Source organism: Chaetodon trifascialis, chromosome 11 (assembly GCF_039877785.1).
Source record: "Chaetodon trifascialis isolate fChaTrf1 chromosome 11, fChaTrf1.hap1, whole genome shotgun sequence".
In the NCBI taxonomy this organism is placed as follows: domain Eukaryota; kingdom Metazoa; phylum Chordata; class Actinopteri; order Chaetodontiformes; family Chaetodontidae; genus Chaetodon; species Chaetodon trifascialis.
Genome location: NC_092066.1, coordinates 3966078 through 3987318, shown reverse-complemented (window position 1 = coordinate 3987318; position 21241 = coordinate 3966078). Strand labels below are relative to the sequence as shown.

The 21241-nt window shown below is 46.5% G+C and overlaps 1 protein-coding gene across 4 annotated transcripts in view; it reads left to right on the top strand.

The window, feature by feature from the left end:
- The window catches only part of LOC139338991 (nuclear receptor coactivator 2-like), a 41736-nt gene that overhangs the window by 16658 nt on the left and 3837 nt on the right, over positions 1–21241 (top strand). For 3 of the 4 annotated variants that reach the window (XM_070974389.1, XM_070974391.1, XM_070974388.1), the window contains exons 2-16: positions 3532–3642; positions 4414–4586; positions 7697–7800; positions 9757–9934; positions 10033–10221; positions 11403–11504; positions 11743–11883; positions 12125–12272; positions 14035–15274; positions 18159–18399; positions 18544–18759; positions 19006–19203; positions 19293–19401; positions 19531–19699; positions 19846–20166. In XM_070974389.1, coding sequence (XP_070830490.1) covers positions 3551–3642; positions 4414–4586; positions 7697–7800; positions 9757–9934; positions 10033–10221; positions 11403–11504; positions 11743–11883; positions 12125–12272; positions 14035–15274; positions 18159–18399; positions 18544–18759; positions 19006–19203; positions 19293–19401; positions 19531–19699; positions 19846–20166 — 3621 coding nt within the window. In that variant the 5' untranslated portion in view covers positions 3532–3550. The remainder of the gene's footprint in view (positions 1–3531; positions 3643–4413; positions 4587–7696; positions 7801–9756; positions 9935–10032; positions 10222–11402; positions 11505–11742; positions 11884–12124; positions 12273–14034; positions 15275–18158; positions 18400–18543; positions 18760–19005; positions 19204–19292; positions 19402–19530; positions 19700–19845; positions 20167–21241) is intronic. The other variant, XM_070974390.1, reaches the window with a different exon arrangement.

Below are 21241 nucleotides of genomic sequence, written 5' to 3'. Positions count from 1 at the left end.
TGAGTGGTGCCAAGAATTAGCCACAACCATCTTTAATAATTCTTCACTGTGTGAAAATAAAGCAGCTTTAACGTAAAAATGCTTCACCTCTAACAGACAAACATGCCCGCCTCACCCTGTCACTCGTTGGCCTTCAGGAACTCAAAACAAAGGAGCCATGGTTTCTGTTGGAGACAGAGTCCCCTTAAGCGGCGTGTGATCGATCCCCAGCTTTAATTCCTTAATGGCCGGTTTGACCCTCTGGCCTCGTCTCTTCTCTTCGGCTCAAATTGTTTTTAAATGGCTTCACTTTGCGAAGCTCTCGGCTCCTCTGATTGCATTAGTATTGGGCTGAACGGGGCAGAGGCTTTTGTCGCAGGCTACATTAGTGTTAATTCATGGTGTGTGTGCGTGTGGTTGTGTGCGCACGTGCGTGTGTGTGTATGAGCACGCAAAACCACATGTGTCTTTTTTTGTACGTGTGTGTTTGTGAAAGTGGGCGCACATCTATCGTCAGACATTGATTGAGATGTTTAAATGCTCGGTTGTGTTCAATGGCTGTGTGTGTGTGTGTGTGTGTGTGTGTGTGTGTGTGTGTGCGTGTGTGCGTGTGTGCGTGCGTGTGTGCGTGTGTGTGTGTGAGACATTCCATACGTTGTGGGGACACATGTCTGTTTGCACCTTCACATTGTTGGGACTGGCCTTCCTCGTGTGTGTGTTTCTGAGATTGATTTATACTTTAAGCCAGGCTTTCATCAACTTCTGAGGTCACCATTCAGGCTCATGATGATGATGATGATGATGATGATGATGACATTGTGCTCAGTGTTTCTGAACCCATCTTAATTCAGTTTTGGGAGATTTTCTTTCTTTGTCTACCTTGAAAATGCAGCTTGAATGCATATTGAAAGGTGAGATTAGCCTAGCCTAGTTTGCTTCTGACTACCTTTACTAGATGGAAACACAAGCATATAGAAGTATAGACCCTCCTTTAACTAGTCTGAGTGTTTTTTTTAAACATAATGTCCGTATAAGTTTGTAGTATCGCCCGTCATGATGAATACCTGCTGTGGTCAGCGTGGATTCTTGTTTGTTGCACCAGATTCCTGCTGTGACAAGTGTGTTTTGTTTTATTTATTTTGTTAATAACCTGATTGGCCATTTTCCCCCCACCGTCTCTCTTCTCCTGCTGTAATTAGGCCATATTCTCCTCCTCCTTCCTCAGGCCTGATTATTCAGAGCAGCAGATGCCCTTCTCCTCATTGTCTTCCTCCTGTCACCCCCCCCATCCGTACCCACTTTTTTACAACATTTGCACTTGTGGGTTTGATCCTTGATACTTTCCTCCTGTACTTCTTTCATATTTCTATCCTTTCTTTCTCACTTTCTCCCTCATCTCCTTTCTTTTCTCCCTCCCTCTCCCTCCCTTATCCCTCTTTCCTGCCTTCATCTGCTCAGTGTTAGCCCCACAGACTGGCTGTTATGTAACAGTCAGGTGATGAGTTGGCCCATTGAAGGGCCTTAAAGGCCTACTGTCCTGACAAACTGCCTCTCCCTGCTTGTAACTGCTGCCCTCGGCCTCATCAGCGCGTATGATTGTCATGTCAGAGGACGATTATGCCAAGAAAATAAATTTAAACTGTATATTTAAAAACTAACGTACTGCCACACAGATATTGATCTGACCGACATCAGCACAAGTGGCTTAATTAGAATGCAAATAACAGCTCGTGTTGGACTGCTGACATTGATTTACTGTTGTTTTTCCTTTCGAAGCGCTGAATCCAGTGCAGATCAAAGCTCTGCCACATAAATGTAACGTCACCAGGCAAAAAGCCACAAAAACCACTTTAAAGATGGACAAAGTTAAAACGCTGTCAGAAATAGAAAATCCCATTTTAATTCACAATTAGGAAAGTAGAAGACAGAGGAAAAATCCTGTGTGTGAGCACTTAAATGTTCACTACAGCGTGTCAGAACTTTTGCTTTGTTGTTCCCACAGTTCAGCTCCTCAGATCTTTTCTTTGTGTGACAGCAGCTGAGGGTGAGACGTGCTGAAGGTGGGCCGTTAAATCCCACAGAGACGAGCCGTGTTGGGCCAACAAGATGAGTTTTGTCGTCGGTGTCGTGATGAAAGGTCTCGCAGCATGAGCTGACCATATGGTGCAACTTTCCCTGCTAACGGGTGTTTCTGTTTCTGTCCACCTACCTATGCTTTTCTTCTTTTCACTCTTACACAATACTTTCAGGGTCAAGACAATTTTATCAAGACGCTTTGGCTCTGGACATTAAGACTTGTGTTAAAGGGCAGAAACGTTCATGTAAGAAGAGCATGAATGCCTACATGAATTAGCTATTTCTGACTGAAGTAATTATTGACACCTACTGTATTCCCACTGGGCCTCCCACATATCGCCTGCAGGCACACGACAATGATGCATTGTTTTTGTGAGTCACGTACACACTCCCTGTTTGATGCACCATTCAAACAGGTTGTGTACATCTTCAACACATTAACTCTTGTCTGTTAATAATACTGTGGTTAATAACGCTGTCAGGCTCAGCCAGTAGAGAGGAGGGCACTTTTCAGTGTCAGCGGCGAGGTTTTTAATTTCCACTGCTGCTGCGTGGAAGCGGTGCGTCGACATTAACAGCGTCCTCATAATGCCATGTTTGTTTTTTTTGTTCTCATCAGTAAAGAGGCAGATTCGGTGCATCATACAGCCCCCGTTCCACAAACACTGCTTGTGGGAGTTGTTCTCTGCATCCTCGCTTATGAACGACTGAGCCTCTCCAGGATGCCCCAATCATGATCCTCTCACCTGTTACCAATGAGCCTGTTTACCTGTGGAATGATCCAAACAGGTGTTTTTGGAGCGTTTCACATCTTTCCCAGTCTGTGAAACGTGTGGCTGCATCACATTCACAATAAGCAGATATTTAAAAATCAATGAAGCTGATGAGGAAACACATGAAATATGTTGTTTTTGTGCTGTTCAGTTGAGCAGATGATCACATTCTGTTTTATTTATGTTTTACACTGCGTCCCAACTTGTTTGTCGCTCCACAACACATTTTGAAATCATAAGCATAAAGTGTAAACTTCTCTGGAAGCTGAACTCCTGGCCTCCTGCTGTGACTAAATATGACGACAGGCGCCTCCTGTAACTGATCTTCATTTGCATTGTTCAAACACGTCTATAAACAGATATGACTGTTAGCTTATAATAGCTTTGCTGTTTCATCATGGCGGTGAACCTTATGTGTCAGAAGAATTGCTAACAGCATGAATCATAAACTGCTGTGAACACCTTTACATACAAGCAGGGCTGGGGAACCTTTTCTCTGTGAAGCCTCTTTGCGGGCCGTCGTCTCAGATGATGCATTGACGTGATATCAACTGCTACATGCGTGTTGCGTTCAGGCACCACTCGGAGGGATGGTTTAGTCTAACAGTGTAGTTGAACTTCCCTCGTCCAAAGTCCTGATTGATTTAAATTAGCTCTGACTAAAATGCTCTCTCCTTCATTCTCTCCTCTTTTCTCTCTCTAGGTGCTGATATTTGCTGAAGATGAGTAGTGGGGGGGGAAACACCCCGGAGCCCCCCAGAGGGGGAGAGTCTCTGAAGAGGAAGGACTGTCAGTCAGACCTCCTGGGCCCCAGGTGAAGACCTCCATCCTCAGTCCAGAGTCTCAGTACATGCTCAGTGTAACGCCACTGATTCCTCAGTGTGACATCAAAACATGGCTCCTTGCGCTGACCACATATACTTCAATACAGTATTAATACTGCAGTATTTTATGATAATAACTCAAAGACGCTTCAGAACCTCGCCAGGAACTCCAGCACAGTGTAGTATTGATCAGAGCTATATTGAGGGTGGTTGGGTGTCACTTATTGATTCTTTCCCAGAAACATAAACATGCTAAAAGTCAAATATGCTTTCAGTAATTTGTTCTTGATATTTTTTTAAACAGGTAAAATAAAAGATGTGCTTTTGTTCAGGGAGTGAGAGAAAAAGCTGGACGGGTTGGTGGGGAGGCGGGGGGGTTTTGGTGAAACGAGTTGAGACTCTTGCAGGTCAATGAAGAAAAATGCTGCTGCAGCATTTTTACAGACGACTGTTTATATAAAGGCTAACAAGTCATTGTGCTTCCAGTGTCGAGAGGATGTATGAAGGTTGTAGCGGCGCTGCGCTGAGGTTATAATGAGGACACATGGATGTTGTAGCCCAGGGTGTAGTGAGGTTATTAGGAAGTTGACTCGCTGTTACAGTGAGGATATAAATGTTTCACAAAAGACAAAGTCCCCCAAACATAATGACGCATGTTCACGATGTAAGAATACAGCTGATGTCCCCTGTGGTAGCTATAATGCAATACGATCAGCTAATGCTAATGTGTTAACTTCTTTGTTTCCCTCCCTGTCCTCCAGCCCTAAGAGGAGCACCGAGAGGAGGAACCGGGAGCAGGAGAACAAGTACATCGAGGAGCTGGCCGAGCTGATCTTCGCCAACATCAACGACATGGACGACCTCAACGTCAAGCCGGACAAATGCGCCATCCTCAAAGAGACGGTGAAGCAGATCAGGCAGATCAAGGAGCAAGGTGAGATCCAGTCTGGTTCGAGCTGCGTCCTCTTTCCTCCTGCTTCTCCTTCGTCTACTATAGTGCCAAATCCTGCACGTGTGAATGCATGGCACATCTTCTTCCACATGAAAGTGTGTGTGTGTGTATTTGTGAACACACGAACCAAAGCAAACCAAGTCCAGAAAAGTGCCCAAGCTTCAGATCCCCTCCAGTGATTGCTCTAAACTCCGGCTCTTTCCTGTTTATCAGTTCCAAAACTGGTAACTGAAGAGGACGCCACCAGTCTGAGCTGTAGAGAGGAAACGTGTGTGAGTGTTTACTCAGATATGTAATGATAATGTTTGTGATGGGGAGACAGACTGAGGCAGAGCTGTTACGTAACACTGACCAACATGATGTAAGTGTGGAGAGCAGAGCAGGCAGATCTGCCCTCAGCTCGCTCGCTCAACCTCCCTTCCTCCAACTATTCTCTCCTTTCCTTCATCTCCCTTTCTTTTTTTTACCTTCCCTCCTTCCTCCTCTCTGTCTTTCTCCGCTGTCCACTTCTCCCCTTTATTTCCTACCCCTCTCTCACCCTTCCACAGACACAGACATCTTTTTCATTTCATTTTTCTGGTTTCCTGTACTTTCTTTTTTCCTTTCATTTGTCCTCAACCAACTTCGTCCTTTCCTTTCCTTTCCTTTCCTTTCCTTTCCTTTCCTTTCCTTTCCTTTCCTTTCCTTTCCTTTCCTTTCCTTTTTTCTTCTCCTCTCTTTCTTCTTTCCTTCTTGCTCTCCATCTTTCATCCCTTGTCAACAATCTTGGTCCTTTCCTTTTTTCCTTTCCTCTTCCCCTACCTGCTCTCTCCTTCCACCCTCTGTTTCTCTTTCTCTCTTTTCCTCCCTCTCTCCATCGCTCATTTTCTCATCCCTCCTCTCCTTGTTTTGTTCCTGCGGTCAGCCAGTCGGCGTCCACGTGTTAAAGCGCTGTTTGTGGCTGAAAACAACAGCTGAATAAGCACATGCGCACACACACACACACACACACACACACACACACACACACACACACACACACACAGATGATACACAAGTCACACAGCTGTCTGGTTGACTTCAGAAACCCTCTGTTGTCCAGCAGCCTTCGTGTTAAACTGATGAGGAGGATCTGACACAAAACGAACTGTTTTACAGAAGTAACACAAGAATAGAAAAAAATCCATAAAATCAAACCAGCAGAAATGTAAAACACGACCACAGCAGATGAGAGGAACCGGCAGCTTCGTTTAGTGCAGCGAAAAGGTCACCTGGTGGAAAGAGGGAACACACACTTACATTGACCAAAGCAAACAGCATTGTGCCTCTGTGTGTGCGTGTGCGCGTGTGTTTATGTCTCAAACGACTTAACAGGGTGTGTTTGTCCCACAAGTCCCATTTAATTGCAGGGTCATATTATAGATAGAAGATGTGTGTGTGTGTGCGTGCGTGCGTGCGTGAGTGTGTTTGTGCTTCCATTTCTGTCAACTCAGCAGTTGTCTCCATGCTCAGACAGAAAAAACTGCAGTGTCTAATAATAAATGGCGTGTATGTAATGTATTGTATTGTATTGTATTGTGTGTGTGTGTGTGTGTGTGTGTGTGTGTGTGTGTGTGTGTGTGTGTGTGTGTGTGTGTGTGTGTGTGTGTGTGTGTGTGTGTGTGTGCATGCGTGCGTGCGTAGCAGAAAAACCTTGCAGCCAAATGTAAGAGGTGTGTGTATTATGTACTGCATTATATTATAGAGCGTTACACAGGAAAGCTGAATAAGAGGACGCCAAAATAAAGCACTAATCTCCTTTAGGTTACTTTTAACTTGACTATTAATTCAGTAAGTTTTCTGCCCGTGGATTAATTGAAACGATTACCATGAAAACGTGCGAAATAGCCGTCCTCTTTTCCTCGCTTTGCAGTTGTTGCAGCTGTGAGCAAACACAGGTTGGGTGCCACCACAATGTGGACGCTCTCGATGTAGTTATTGAGAGCTAATGAGCCGTGCGTCTGTCAATACTGCAGACGGGAGAGTAGGAGGTTAATAAGCCCTTCGAGTTAGAGTGCCAGCCTAGAGCAACCCCCAGAACTTGATTTCATTCAGAAGAGCAGCTCCGCTCGCAGCGTTTCTGGACATTAAATCCACTCCTCTACATTCCTTCTTGCTTCCCACGTTGTTGCTGTAACCGTCAGCTCTGCTCAGCTGCATAGATCACTGTGAACTCACGCTGCTGAGATGCATGAACAGAAAGCGTTTCACCCAGTCACTTCTGTGAAGGACATCATATTTACCATTGTATTTATCATATCATTAATCACATATATTGATTTTGAAAATGTGCACTGCGACTTTAAAGCCCTCCCACCTACGGGACGGCCACTCCGGGCTCTGCAGTGACAGGGTTTAAGGGCTGATGACTCTGTACAGCTCTGGTCCCACAACAGGAATGTCAGCTATGTGGCCTAATGGGGCCATGGCAGGCTTAACGGGCCAGTGGTACAGCCAGGGAGGAGAGTGGAGACTGGCCTCTAATATGACTAAATGTGTGTAATGTCCTGCACATTAGCGTGGTGATACCTGCTCTGCATGACACTCCAGGCTCGACCGCTTGTCACCACCTCGGTCAAGGACTTGGGTCATGGTGAACACTAGCAGAAGATGTAACTAGCCAGTGAATGTAGTGAATGAAAGGTCCCCTCGTACACACAAACACAAAGTGTGTGACTGGGTGTGCGCTGGCCCGAGGGCGACATCACAAAAACAACACTGTCAGTGTTTTCTTGGAAAGGAAAAGACCCGCAAAGAGGAAGAGCTAAAGAAGAAACTGCATTCTGATAAAATGTCTTTTTAGAAAACTAACACGCTGTGTGGTAAACGTCCAGTCAGTCACTTCATTCCAAACCAGCCTTCCTTTTGATGTCGGGCCTCCATTCCACCACATTACCAGTGACTCATGCTTTTCATCTGCTCTCAGCAGTGATAGATGCATTTTTTCACTTTCAGAATTGCCTCTTCTGCTAATTTAATTTATTTGCAATCTGCATTTAAAGTTTGCAAACTCTGAACCTGGAGACATCTCTAGTGTTTTAACCTCCTTTCTCGCTTGTCATTGTCTTTTACAGAAAAAGCTCCAGTGGCTGATGCTGAGGAGGTGCAGAAGGCCGACGTCTCCTCCACCGGACAGGGTGTCATTGATAAAGACACCCTTGGGCCCATGATGCTGGAGGTGTGTTCAGCCAAACCTCGGTCGGCCTCTCTTATTATTAGACGTAGTGACACGAAACAGAACATTAGCTGGAGGTGCAATGATAACACCAAGAACGATGATTCTAAGTATTTTTATTGATAGCAGTGGCCTTTAATTGACCTCCCTGGGAGTAGACTGTGACTGCGACTTTTAGACTTTAGACTGCTTTTTTTATTGATCCCAGTTTGGGAAATTATTTTGTTGCAGTAGCAATTAAACATACAAACACAGAATGTATACAAGATTTAAAAAAAAAAAAAAGTAACCAAAATGTAACAAAAAATAGAAACAGGAATAACACCAGTTTGTTAAAAATAAAAATGTAACTAAGTGTAACTAGATATATAGTTACATAATATTTGTTATAATGTATAACACATATTATATAATAATATAATAAAGATACAATATCACTAAGCATATAAACAAGTATTTACAGCAAAAAAAATGTGCAGTTTCAGATGATAAATAAATGTAAACAGTAGACAGTATGTTCTCACAGCTCGCACACCAAAGAGGAAGAATTTTCTGAACTGTGACACTTGTTGCGGGGGCTCTTGTTTCACTCCGAATGCCACCAAACACTGAAAAGGACAGATGTCAGCAGCCGGGCTGCAGGTCTGCAGGAGCGTCTTCCTGACTTTAAATGGCGTTGTACTCCACAGTTACGCAGACAGATAAGAGTTCCACTGGCTAGCGACAATGCCGTCATCAAGCCTACTCTAGTGTGTGTGTGTGTGTGTGTGCGCACGTGTGTGCGGTGACGTATATCATGGGACCCAATGAGGTATAAATACCTTTTCAGAAAAGCCAGATTAGAAACGGAGGGGAGGAGTTTGACCACACACACACACACACACACACACACACACACACACACACACACACACACACACACACACACACACACACACACACACACACACACACACGCTATATATAGCTTTCACCACCACCAACACTGACTGAGGTGTCATTCTAGCAAAGACCCTTTCTGTCCTGTTCTGTTCTGTTGCATTCTCTTCTTCAGCAGCATGAGGATGATGAGCAGGCAGACATGCAGTCGGAGGCTTGCGTAGTCGTGTGGCAGGCTGAAGGACAAATCACAGTCTGTGCATACAGTAAACTGTAGGTGGCAGATGCTGAGTTGACAGGAATCAACCAATGAAAACACACACAGTCAAACACACAGCATTGGAAAAGCCAATGTAGACGTGCTGTCATATCTGAAATGAAATAGCATGCTGCAGGTAACGCTTGGTGTTTTCTGAGGCGTAATTAAGGAGCATTTTCTAAATCTGCATCAGTTTTCATGAAAAAACACCCAGATTTATTTGAAAAGGAGGAGCCATGTTGAAACACTCTCCACAGGTTACAGTGAACACGGTCCTCAGTTGAGTGTCAGAATACATGTCTGCCAATAAAATGTAGACAAAAGACAAAATTGAATTGAAATGCTGATGAAATGAGAGTAAATGGTTAAACTTTGACTGAATGGTGTTCTATGATGCATTTTCAGCCGCCAGTCAAACCCAAACCGGAGGTGTAAAAGCTCAAGTTTCACACTCACATCTGTTAATTGAGTCTAATCAGCTTTGGGTGGAAAGTTCAGAAGAACTTTAATTAACATCTCTGCCCTTTATCCCTTTACCTTCTTCTGTCCTCATGCTTTTTCTCTCCCTTCTCTCCCTCCTGCTGGTCTTATACCTTTGCTTCCTCCTCTAATCTCCCTCTACTTTCTCTTCTTCCTCCTCCCTCTCTCCAAACATCCCCAATACCCGACACCGTTTCCATTTTCTCCTCTCTGCTCTTATCTCTGCTTTCCATCTCCTCACTCCGTTCAACCGTCTCGTCTTTCTCCTTTACCTTCCTGCTCTTGTCCTCATTCCTCCCCCGTCATCTCCTTCTCCCTGCCTCCTCTCCCTCACCCCTCAGGCCCTGGATGGCTTCTTTTTTGTGGTCAACATGGAGGGCAACATCGTGTTTGTCTCGGAGAACGTCAGCCAGTATTTGCGGTACCAGCAGGAGGAGCTGATGAATACGAGCGTCTACAGCGTGCTGCATGTTGGAGATCATGCCGAATTTGTGAAGAACCTCCTGCCCAAGAGCTTGGGTAATACCCCAGTATTTTTGACAGACAAGTTCAGATCGGAGCTTCATGTTGACAGCTTCTGAATCCTTCCTGGTTCTTCGTCTCTCTTTGTCCCCCAGTCAATCACCGCAGCAGCGATTCGTCCAGCAGGAACAGCCACACCTTCAACTGTCGCATGCTGATCAACCCTCACGCCGACGCCGAAGGCCGGCCGGCGTCTGACCAGCAGGACGCGTCGCAGCAGAAGTACGAGACCATGCAGTGTTTTTCTGTCTCCGAACCCAAGTCTATCAAGGAAGAAGGGGAAGGTATTGTCTCTGACTTCACTCCGTCTTTGTTATGTCTGTCTTTTTCTTTCTCACTGTCTTATTTTGTGTCTCTCTTGTGCTTTTATTTGGATTTAAGTTTAGCATTTTCCTCATTCAGTTTTTCCATTTTCCCTTCTTTATCTGTCCTCTTGCTCTGTCTCTCTCGATTTGGTCCCTCTTTTGCTGTTTCCATATCTCTCTTTTCATTTCTCCTTGTTAGGTTTGCCCTTCCTCTCCTCCATACTCTGCCTGGCTTTTATTTTCTTCACTCTCCATCTTTCCATCTTGACTTTCTGTCCTTCTCCCATCACTTTTTCCATCCCCACTTTCCCAGTCTCTTGTGTCCTGTCCTCCTTTCATCAACACTCCTCTCTCCTTGTCCTCCCATCCACCGGGAGAGACTAATTAGCGTGTGGCACTTTGTCATCTTCCCGTCTTATCTTACCACACACATACACACTAGGGAAAAGAATCTGTCTGGCACTCTAATTTTAGATGTCTGACAACCAGATATTGTGCCAATCTCTCCCCCGACAGGAGGAGGATGTCTGGTGGACAGATGGCGGGCTGCAGGTTGAGACTAAGGTTTAGGCTGAAGTTAAAGCTCAGGCTTAGTCGCAGATTGGGAGGCCGAGGCTGAGGTTGGTGTCCATGTAGAACTTGATATCAGTGCAACAGTAATGTCATGGGATAGCTGTAGTTGAAAATGAGGATGAGAATAAAAAGGAGGAGATAATGTTTCAACTTGATTAACGCGTCATCAGAAAACACAGGCAGCCCATGCCAGCCAATCACAGTTCTTGTACAGTTCCCGCATATTACCTCTGTAGCCGCCTTAGCCTCGACATGCAGGTACATTTGTGATTTACTCAAAAAACAAAATCTCTTTGGAGCAAACATTGTCTCTGTGAAGGCAGACAGACAGGGGGATTAATCAGGCAGATCTATTACCTTTTCTATTTCGTATGAGGGGAGCTGTGAGGCTATAACAGGTGGACAGCCAGAACAAGACCACCCAAGAGAGGGAGAGTGAGCCAGCTCTCACTTACCTACAGACAAACCCCCCACCATCAGAGGAGAAAGGCATCCACGGCTGAGCCACGCTCTCTGCTTTATTCTTCCACACATGCTGCATTAGTTCATGAAGGATGATTTTGACCCATACGTTTCCAAACACGCAGATTTCCAGTCATGCCTCATCTGTGTGGCAAGAAGAGTCCCCGTCAAAGAGAGACCCGTGATGCCCACGTACGAGAGCTTCACCACGCGACAGGACCTTCAAGGTAGGAGGAGGAGGAGGAGGAGGAGGAGGAGGTTCCGCTCTTAATACATCATGTGATCAGTGTGGATCAGTGTATGTTGAGCCAGTTCGCACAATTTGTCCCATGCGATAAGTATGTTGTTGGTTGTATGAAGCTGTGTGTGTGGAGGAGATAGACTGTTACAGTAATGACCCCACTGCTCCACATACTTCTTAAACAGGACAGTAATACGTTAACAGCAGGTGTTCTACCCGTCCAGGTAAGATCACATCCCTGGACACCAGTCTGCTCCGTGCGTCCGTGAAGCCGGGCTGGGAGGACCTGGTCCGGCGGTGCATTCAGAGGTTTCACCTGCAGAATGAGGGGGAGATGTCCTTCGCCAAGAAACACCAGCAAGATGGTGAGGAAGACGACTCCGAGCTCACACATGCAGCCTGTAACTAATTAACTAAACCTAATGGAGGCTTTGCAGCCAAAACATGCTCGTTGTAATACTAAAACCCTCTCTTGCTGAGTCCTACAATGCTTGACTCCTTTTTTGTCCTGTGCTTGAGGACTCGAGCGTACTCTGTCTCACTCAATGGCTGCCTGTCATGCTTTATGATGTCGATGGGTGTCGTTTTGTGTCTGTCTCCTTGCAGTGTTGAGGAACGGCCATGCGCTCAGCCCTCTGTACAGATTCTCCCTGGCAGACGGCACCATCGTCTCAGCTCACACCAAGAGCAAGCTGGTCAGGTCTCCAGCCACCAACGAACCACAGCTCTACATGTCCCTGCACATCCTGCAGAGGTAACGGACACTCTGCCTCTACCTCTCTCTGCGTCTACATGGCATTTAGCCTGGGCTGCTTCAGCTACTTAACAATCCTTCTTATGTTTATCAATGGAGATAAAAGGCTGTGTCAAAGTTTTCTACGCTTTGATTTTAATTTTTTTCTTTTGTCCTTATGAAGAAAAGCCTCCCTGGACAAGAGACTTGTTTGAACCGAGTCTCTTACTTCAGTTCAGTCATGATTTAGTGTTTATGGTCTGCCAATCCCAGTGAAAGAAGCAGGGTTGAAGGCCCATGAACGTTATTCTAATCCTATTAAATATGCTGTATGTAGGTATTAAATGAACTTAATGTGCAGTGAGTGTTCATTATTGAAAACAGTTAATGAATGTTTTTTCTACATGCAGCAGGATTTTTAAACAAAAATCCACTTTAGTCAATCTAAGAGTCTACAACAGAGATCAGAGAGCGAGACTCAGAGGTGATAAATCAACTGAAAAGCGACATTAAAGGACTCTATAATTTTAAGCAATAATTACTTTAATGACATATAAGTTATTGCAATAAAATATTATATGCATCAGATCTCCCTGCTCGTCTTTCCGCTTGTTGGCCTGTGTCTATCACATGCTCTCTCTCTCAGTGCTTGCGGTCTCCTCTCGATTTGGACAAAGGGGGTGGCAGCAATGTGGATTAAGAACAAAGAGGCTGTTATTCAGAACCGCCGCCACATGTACAGACCAAAACTGACACAAGCGCTACCAGTCAGTCCAGTCTACAGTATCTCCATCCCTCCCTCCCACCACGACTCACCCAGCATCCAGCCTTTGGCATGACCAATCAGAGTCAGCAATTGGACAGCGGTCAGAAAACAATGCCAGGACTGTTACCCAGAGCGTTCGGGGATCAATGGCGAGAACTTGGCCTTTTTACTTCCACAAGTTTCACATTCAAAATTATCGCTCCAGCGTTCAGCACAATCGGAGCTTTGTGTTTGGTGCGGGGCTGAAGCCGATCCGTGTTTAAAGCGCTCTCTCTGTTACAGCTCCAGGCCCCGTTACAACTGTGTTTTCTCAGTTGTGTACACTCTTTCAGAGCTGCTCTGTTCATCTGTGTGACACGTCTGACCGAAGCTGAAAGAGAAGTATTTAACCTCCCATGGTGCAAAGTTTACTCAATCCAAAACGCTCTTCACTACTTTTAATGGACTTTTACTGAAAATCACTAGTTAGAAAATTAACTGTTTGTTTAACTGCTTATTAGACTTAGTAAAGAATTGATCTGCAAAGTCCACTTCCTTGCTTTTTTTAGCTTCTCATAGTCTTTTGGGGATTCTCTCAAAAAGCCTGTTCTGAAAATGGGCAAAGCCTCCTGTAGCATGGCATTACAGTAACACATGGCTTCTGAGCTACGGTACGAACAGAAGGAGCTATACTCCAATCTGATAGGCCGACCGATGTCCATACATTTCTTAATGACACACAATAAATATACTGATATGCTTGTGAAACACTTTCCTGCTATTAGCTGTTTTGCTCTGTAGCCAAGCGGCAGTGATTCCAAGGTTCAGGAGCTATAGTTAGAGTTACGCAGGTTTTATTACTTTTATATTGTGTACTGCTTTGCCAAGCCTGATCTGCTCATTAAACATTAACTAAGTTAAGTAACATCATTCTCAAAAGTCGAACCTCTAAACATTCACTCATAGGATCTGTTTATGAACAGCCGGCGCTCCTTTGGACCAGGCCTGATTCTTGTGTCTGTTGTCTTTTTCCTCCAGGGAGAACATCAGTGGCATGGCCGCAGACCAAGGCATGACCAAGCCAATGACTCCAACCAGTGTGAGTGGTCCCTCCCCTTCCCCTGATGCCAGTGTCACAAGCAACACGCACCACTCCGCCACGGCCTCCGGTGCCCCTGGACGGGGGTTTGCCGCTGCGTCGGGTCGGGCGTCCACGCCTCAGGGGAACACTCATGCACACAAGCTGGGCAGCCCTTCAGCCCTTGGAAGCCCCAGCGTCAGCTCAGGGGCCCAAGGTGCCATGTTGTCTCCCCGCCATCGCCAGAGCCCCGGCATGGCTGCTAGTAGCAGCAGCTGTAGTAGCCCTCACCTCCCCCAGCATCCACCTGGTTCTTTCTCTCCTGCAGCCGGCCTCCACTCGCCAACATCTGTGTGCAGCAGCACGGGGAATGGCCAGGCGTTCAACTCCCTGATTGCGCTGCAGGCCCTCACGCAGGGCCACAGGATCTCCCAGGGACTCACTGAGGGGCAGCATCCCGAGTCGCCTGACAGAAAGCCAGCTGGCCTTCAGAGTCCTCTTCACAGCAGCAGCACGAGTGGCCACCTAGCCAAGAACAATCCCAGCTTAGAGGCTGACTTATTTGGAACTTTTGGGGAGCACCAGAACTTACTGTCATCACAAGACCAGGAGGGTGAGCAGGAGGAGGGCAGAGATGGCGACCCCGACAGCTTCGGGGGTGATGGAAGCTTAGGGGAGCTCGGCGACCCCTCAAACCGCCTTCTGAACACAAAAGGGCACACTAAGCTGCTCCAGCTCCTCACCACTAAATTAGAACCGTCTGATCCCTGCTCACCACCGCGGCCCCTGGGGGACGACCAGGACTGTAAGGACCAGCTGGGTGGGATTGGGGGTGCAGGTGGTACCGGGCATAACAACCACTCCACCTCATTAAAGGAGAAACACAAAATTCTCCACAGGTTGCTGCAGACCAGCACCTCCCCTGTGGAGTTGGCAAAGCTGACGGCTGAGGCTACAGGAAAAGACCCCATTGGTCCAGAGTCTGCCTCAGGTGACAGCATGGCCGCCTTAGGAGAGCTCTGCACAAAACAGGAGCCTGGGAGCCCCAAAAAGAAGGACAATGCTTTGCTTCGCTATCTGTTGGATCGGGATGACAACGGCATCCTGGATAAAGCCATCAAGATGGAATCTGCTGATGGCCCGAAGCTGTCCAACATCAAGACAGAGAAACAGGAAGCAGGTTTCAACATGGCGGACCAGGTCAGTGTCATTGACAGTTGATCATCAGTTAATGATTTAAGTAATGTATGATGCAAACCTGCCAATAGTTAGCATTTTAGCATGCTCTATTAGCATTTATCTCTGAGTGCAGTGTTGGCTGAAGTTTCGGAGCTTCTCACTGTTACACAGAGGTTGAAATTCTGACCTTCTCATGGTGCTACATGAAATTCATCTGGATTCATCCTCTGAGGAGTATTAATGCTTAAATAACATGCCTGAAACACTGCATCAGAAGGATGCTAGCATGCATCACTCAGGCTGAATACATTTGCTTTGGTAGTATCTTGTTTGAGAGGCACACGGACTCAACAACACATGATGGTGACGCCGCCTTCTGAGTAAAGGTTTATGGACTGTATTTGAAACATTGGATGGAGGAACAGCAGAGGAGTTTTTGTTTATGTTGCTCAGCATGTAAGACAGTCTGAATGTGATCTTTCCTTCAAAAGCAAGAACAACTTTTAGATACAAGCTGGTCCCAAAGACACAACTGGGGAAACTCTCTTACAGCAATGGCCGGTGATTAACTTGTGACATTGGTTACTCATGAGTGGGTCCAGTATGAGTTGAATGTGCATTTAATAGACCTGGGTCACACATGTGTCTCTGGATTTTGAGTGGTAAACTCAAATAAACTAATGGTCTCTTACAGGTAATGCTTACACTCAGCAACGTGCTGCCACTTCAGAGAGTTGTTGTGCTTATTTAAAGTGCAGGTGCATTCACACAGTTGGAGTTAGGTCCAGGAAGGGCCCGAAGGCGGTTGACTGAGCTTCTGAAGAGAGACAAAGACGACTCTCCTGCCAGCAGCTGTGCCTCCGGACGGCGGAGGCCGCTGCCGGGGGGGAGCAGCCGTTCAGAGGCTCCCATCCTGAGAGGGTTGCTTTGTAGTTTGTAGATTAAGACGACGTTCCGGTCTCGATGGTGCCAGGAACGTGCCTCAGGTCAAGGCTGTTGAGGTGATATTCAAGTTTATCAGAACAAGGAGCAGAACAGGAAACACAGAAAGCAGAGAAAAAAACAGCTGACCAACAGAAGGTTGCTAGTGTTTGTGTTCTCATGTGCATGCGCAAATCAAATGAAACTTTATGCAGCACATTTTCTGAACAGTTACGAGGGCTTTAAAGCAGGAATTAGACCGAGGTGTTGCTTTTTGTGCGAGTGGACAGAAGTTGCTCTGAGAAAATGTTTTAGAACGTGTGGCAGTGTGTGTTTGTGCAAGACTGTGTAATGCATTTTATGCTGGTGCGTATCACATGTGCGTGTGTGTATGAGAGAAACATAGTAAACAAGTGACAGTGTGTGTGTGTAATTTCTTAGTGAGTAATTGTGTGTTTATAATACGTCACGCTGCTCCTGAGTAACATACGCCTGTATGATATTTGTGTATTGTTAAGTCTCTATGACATTCAATTCAAACTCAGAATGTAAAATATGTGAAACAAAACAGACATTTTCTAACTTATTTCCATCCTCTCTGATTTTTTCTGCCATGCTTTACTGAGAGATGCACAAAGTTAACCTCTCTCGAACTAGTTGAGCTTTGGCCTCTAAACCCGGCAGATAATGAAGGCGTGCGTGTCTCTATGGCGGTTGCTTAGGAGAGGACAGCAGCAATCTCCAGCCAAAATAATGGCCTCTGTCTGCACAATAGAAAGGCTTCAAGGTACCACCAGTAAGGTTTGGCTTTTTACTATCGTCTATTAGCAACTGGGGGAAACGACAACAACCAAGCTAGAAAACTTTGGTTATCCACTACAATCACCAAACAAACTCAAAGCTCGCTGCCTTTTAGCTGCCCGAGACTGTATCAGACAAGATCCCAGAGTCTGCGTAATGATGTTTACTATGTGCCCACTGTTACTGCACAAAAGTGTACACTGACAGGTAGCTCGACTCAGCTGAGGTGGCGCCACACCGATTGTGCTAGCACTAAAAGCTAAAGTTAGTGAGCTGCTATTCAAGGTTTCATCTGTGTGTTTGATTTAATGGATAAGCTGACAGCAGTACTGTGGCCAGCTGATGGTGAACATGCTGCGTAAACAAAGGCATTAGCTCGACATGGCCAAGGTTAGCTCCATCACAGGTTCTTCACCTGTCCAACAAACAATAGATTCTGAGGATTTGAGGGGGACGTGTCCCTCTCATCCCCACTTGAATTATGCCCTTGTTGTGTGACCATGCTGTGTTCACTGTTTGTGCATGTGTGTGTGTATGTGTGTGTGCGTGCGTATGTGCGTGCGCATATACACCCCGGCTAAACAGAGCTGTGTCTGTGTCTTACTGTACATCACACATGACCTCATTAGTGCCGGCAGTTTATATTTAGCTCCTCCTCTATTCATCAGCCAAACAGCCAGAGGAAATCATTCCTCTGTGTGTGTGTGTGTGTGTGTGTGTGTGTGTGTGTGTGTGTGTGTGTGTGTGTGTGTGTGTGTGTGTGTGTGTGTACGTACTTGGGTTAAATTACTCTGTGATACTGAGGGGTTTTCAGTTTCTTTCAAAGTTGTTCTTCCAAAGTGAATATCAGATTTCATGTTTTACAGGGAAGTGTGTTTTCTTTTCGTTTTTGCTGCCTTGCTCCTGATCCACTGTACCTTTCAGTGTGGTGCTACATATTTTCCATGATATTGACAATAGGAGAAATCCAGATCTGTTTTTGTGGCTGAAACACTCAAAATGCACCTGAACTGCTTCTTTGTTGTCAGAAGCAGCTTCATCACCTGCATGTAAGGAAGCCTGAATGGAATTTGTCCTTCAGCATGTCTTCAAAAGCAAGAACGGGTTTCAAATGCAAGTCTCTAAACTATGAATGATGGACTACCTGTTCACTAATGCTGTTTTTCCCTTTGGCTGATCTCAGACCACTGAGTTGGAGGACCTGCTGGAGGACCTGCAGAGTGGCGGCCAGCAGCAGCTGTTCGCGGGGCAGCCACCGGTCAGAAGGCCGGCTTCCTCTTCGTCCTCCTCTTCCTCTGTGCCACCTGCTTCGTCTGTGGACAAACAGACCATCATCAGCAACATCCTGCAGATGACAGACAGCGGCGGCAGGGGCAGCAGCCCCACCAATCAGCAGAGAGCCTTCCCTCCTGTCGGCCCTGCGAGTACGTCAAGCCTTTATCATCTCTACCATCTTTTTACAGGCTTTTCAACGCTGGCTGTTTACTGATTTGTAAAGTACACACAGTCTCTCTGGGTGATGTGTGCTTTAACTGAGCTGCAGCTGAAGTTGAGCTTCTTCCTCCCAGCAGGCTTTGCTGGTGCCAGGCCGGTCCAGCCGGCTCGAGGAGCTCCTCCAGTCAGGAGCACGTCTCTGGACAGCAGTATGGGCCCCAACCCCAATGCTGTCAGGCCATTTCCTCCTCAGCACAGGAACAACGGCCCCTACTCCTTACTGCAGCAGCAGCAAGGCATGATGGGAACCCACGGACCCATGGCCAACCAGGCTGCGATGACCAATCCAGGTGAGGCAGGACAAGAAGTAGAATCCCGTCGGTTCTGCCTATAAATACTGTTGTAATCCTGCTGCAGCTTTTTGAACAAATACACACTCACACACACGAGCTCTGCGTCCTGATGTTAAGACTATTATGTGTAATTTAAAATAATCTTATTCCATTTTGAAAAATGCATGAAATTTTCCATCAGCACTGAGCTTTATTTAACACAGATGTGAGGTTGTCTGATTATTTCCATTCTCCCCAAACCAGGCATGATGAACAACGGGTCAATGCGGGGCTCCATGCAGCAGGGCTGGGGTCCCCAGGGGCCCATGGGGGGTACTGCGGGGCCGATGATGGGCCAGGGGGTTGGACCTGGTTGCATGGTCCCCAACATGAACACCGCGCTGCCCACAAGAGGCCCGCCTGGACCCAGAGCCATGGTCAACATGCAGATGATGAGCAATGGTGAGAAGAAGAGAAAGAAACTCAAACATCAGCGCTCATCAAAAGCAGAACTGGTTCTGACCTTTTCCGTTCCTTTTTGTTCCCTTCAGAGATGGAGATGGCAAACCCGGCCTACCCTCAGCAGCACGCTCCACCCAATCAGACTGCACCATGGCCAGACCGAATGATAACTATGGATCATTATGGAAACCAAAGCAGGTATGGCATCCATTTTATCCTAAAGCATGAAAGAAAAGTTATCCCAGGACAGTTAGACACGAGCAGCATTTCCGGGCTTTGTGTGGACCCTTGACTCCGCTGTGACAATAACATCAAGTTCCTTTCCAGGCCACCGTACGGCGTCCCCCAGGAGGACGGGATGGGGTGCTGCGACACTGGACCTGAGGGCCAGCCGGATGAAGGAGCCCTGCTGAGCCAGCTGTGCTCAGTGCTGAAGGACTATGAGGGTCTGGAGGAGATCGACAAGATGCTGGGAATCCCGACGCTGGCCGGACAGGTGGGCCCTTCAAACTGTTCTAGTTCATAGGCCAGTAAAATAAAGATAGATTTTCAGTGTTAGTGTTTTTGGTGTATCCACTGTGGCTCCATTTGACCTGAGAAGTTAATACGGAATATATACAATAATGTCCTCTCATCATGCAGGGTCCTCTGCAAGACCAGGACCAGTACCTCGGCACCTCGGACCCTGCAGCCAGCATGAAGCCTCTCCTGTACGGTCAACACTACGGTGGTCAGCAAGGCTACGGCGGCATGCCTCCTGATGGTGGGTTCCACGGCCCCTCTATGAGCGGCCACATGGGGCCACAGAGGATGCCGCCCGCCGGTTACCCCCCCATGATGAGGATGCCTGGGAGCGCGGGGCCCAGAGCGGTTGGGATGAGGCCGGGGGGGCCTAATCCAGGAGTGCCACCTCAGCCCAACAACCTGAGGCTCCAGCTGCAGCACCGACTCCAGGCCCAGCTGGTAGGCCGCGGCAGACATTCTGCATCACCATAGTGATACTGACTGACCACAAACCAGGAGTGTTGAGTTAAACAGATGGGCCAGACTGTCACATCCAGCTGGTGATTAGGCTTTGGGCCAAATCACATCAAAGAGTAGCAAAGCAAATTAATTTCTATGTCCTGGCATAATGCTGTAGGTGGTGCTGCATGCTGGAAGGTGCAACACCGCTAATGCGAACCTTCCTGCATTCCCTCATTTACCTCAGAGGTGAATCAGTTGGTTTTATAGAGTAAATCAGATATTTATGGTGTGGCTCTTCCCTTATTAATACCTGAGTACAACAACAAATACACCTCTTGCCTCTTGCTCCCTATAAATACAAACATTTAATAGATGGTGACACACCTTGAGTCCTTGCTTCATCGATTGCCAAACTTAGTTATGGTGGAAAAGACATGGCTGTCGCATTGAACGCAGCCTCTTTTTGCTCTTCTTCTGATTCCATGTGCTGCAGCTGAGCCGATCGTGATGCCGACAGGGTTCGCTGAGTTTAAACAGCAGCCAGAAAAGGAACAAATGTGTTTCAACTTTCTGCCTTCATCAGCAATTCCCCGCTGCTGAGACATTTAATGATGCACACACGACCTGCAAACTCATACACTCATGTACAGAGTTAACACTGTGTGACTGACTAGTTGTTAAAGGACCAGTGTGCAGGATTTGGAGGATCTATTAGCAGAAATTGAATATAATATTTCTGATTATGTTTTGTTTAGTTTGTACAATAGTTAAATGTGTGCATCTTCAGAGGGTTAATCCCCAACTGTTGAAATCTAATAATTCATCACAAGAGACTTCTTACTTACGTCCATATTTACAGATGTAGGTACAACAGATTTCAGTCTGCACTGCCACCTGGTGGAGAGTTGAGGGAAAACAGCTTGTGTAGATCAACTGAAATAGCACTGATGATTTAACAGAGTGTTCAGACGTGAGACACGACTTTTGCACTTCCATCTTCGCATTTCTTTTGGTGCCAGTGGGGAAACAGTGAAGTCAGAGTCTGGAAGAAAGCTCCAAATAAATCTGCCAC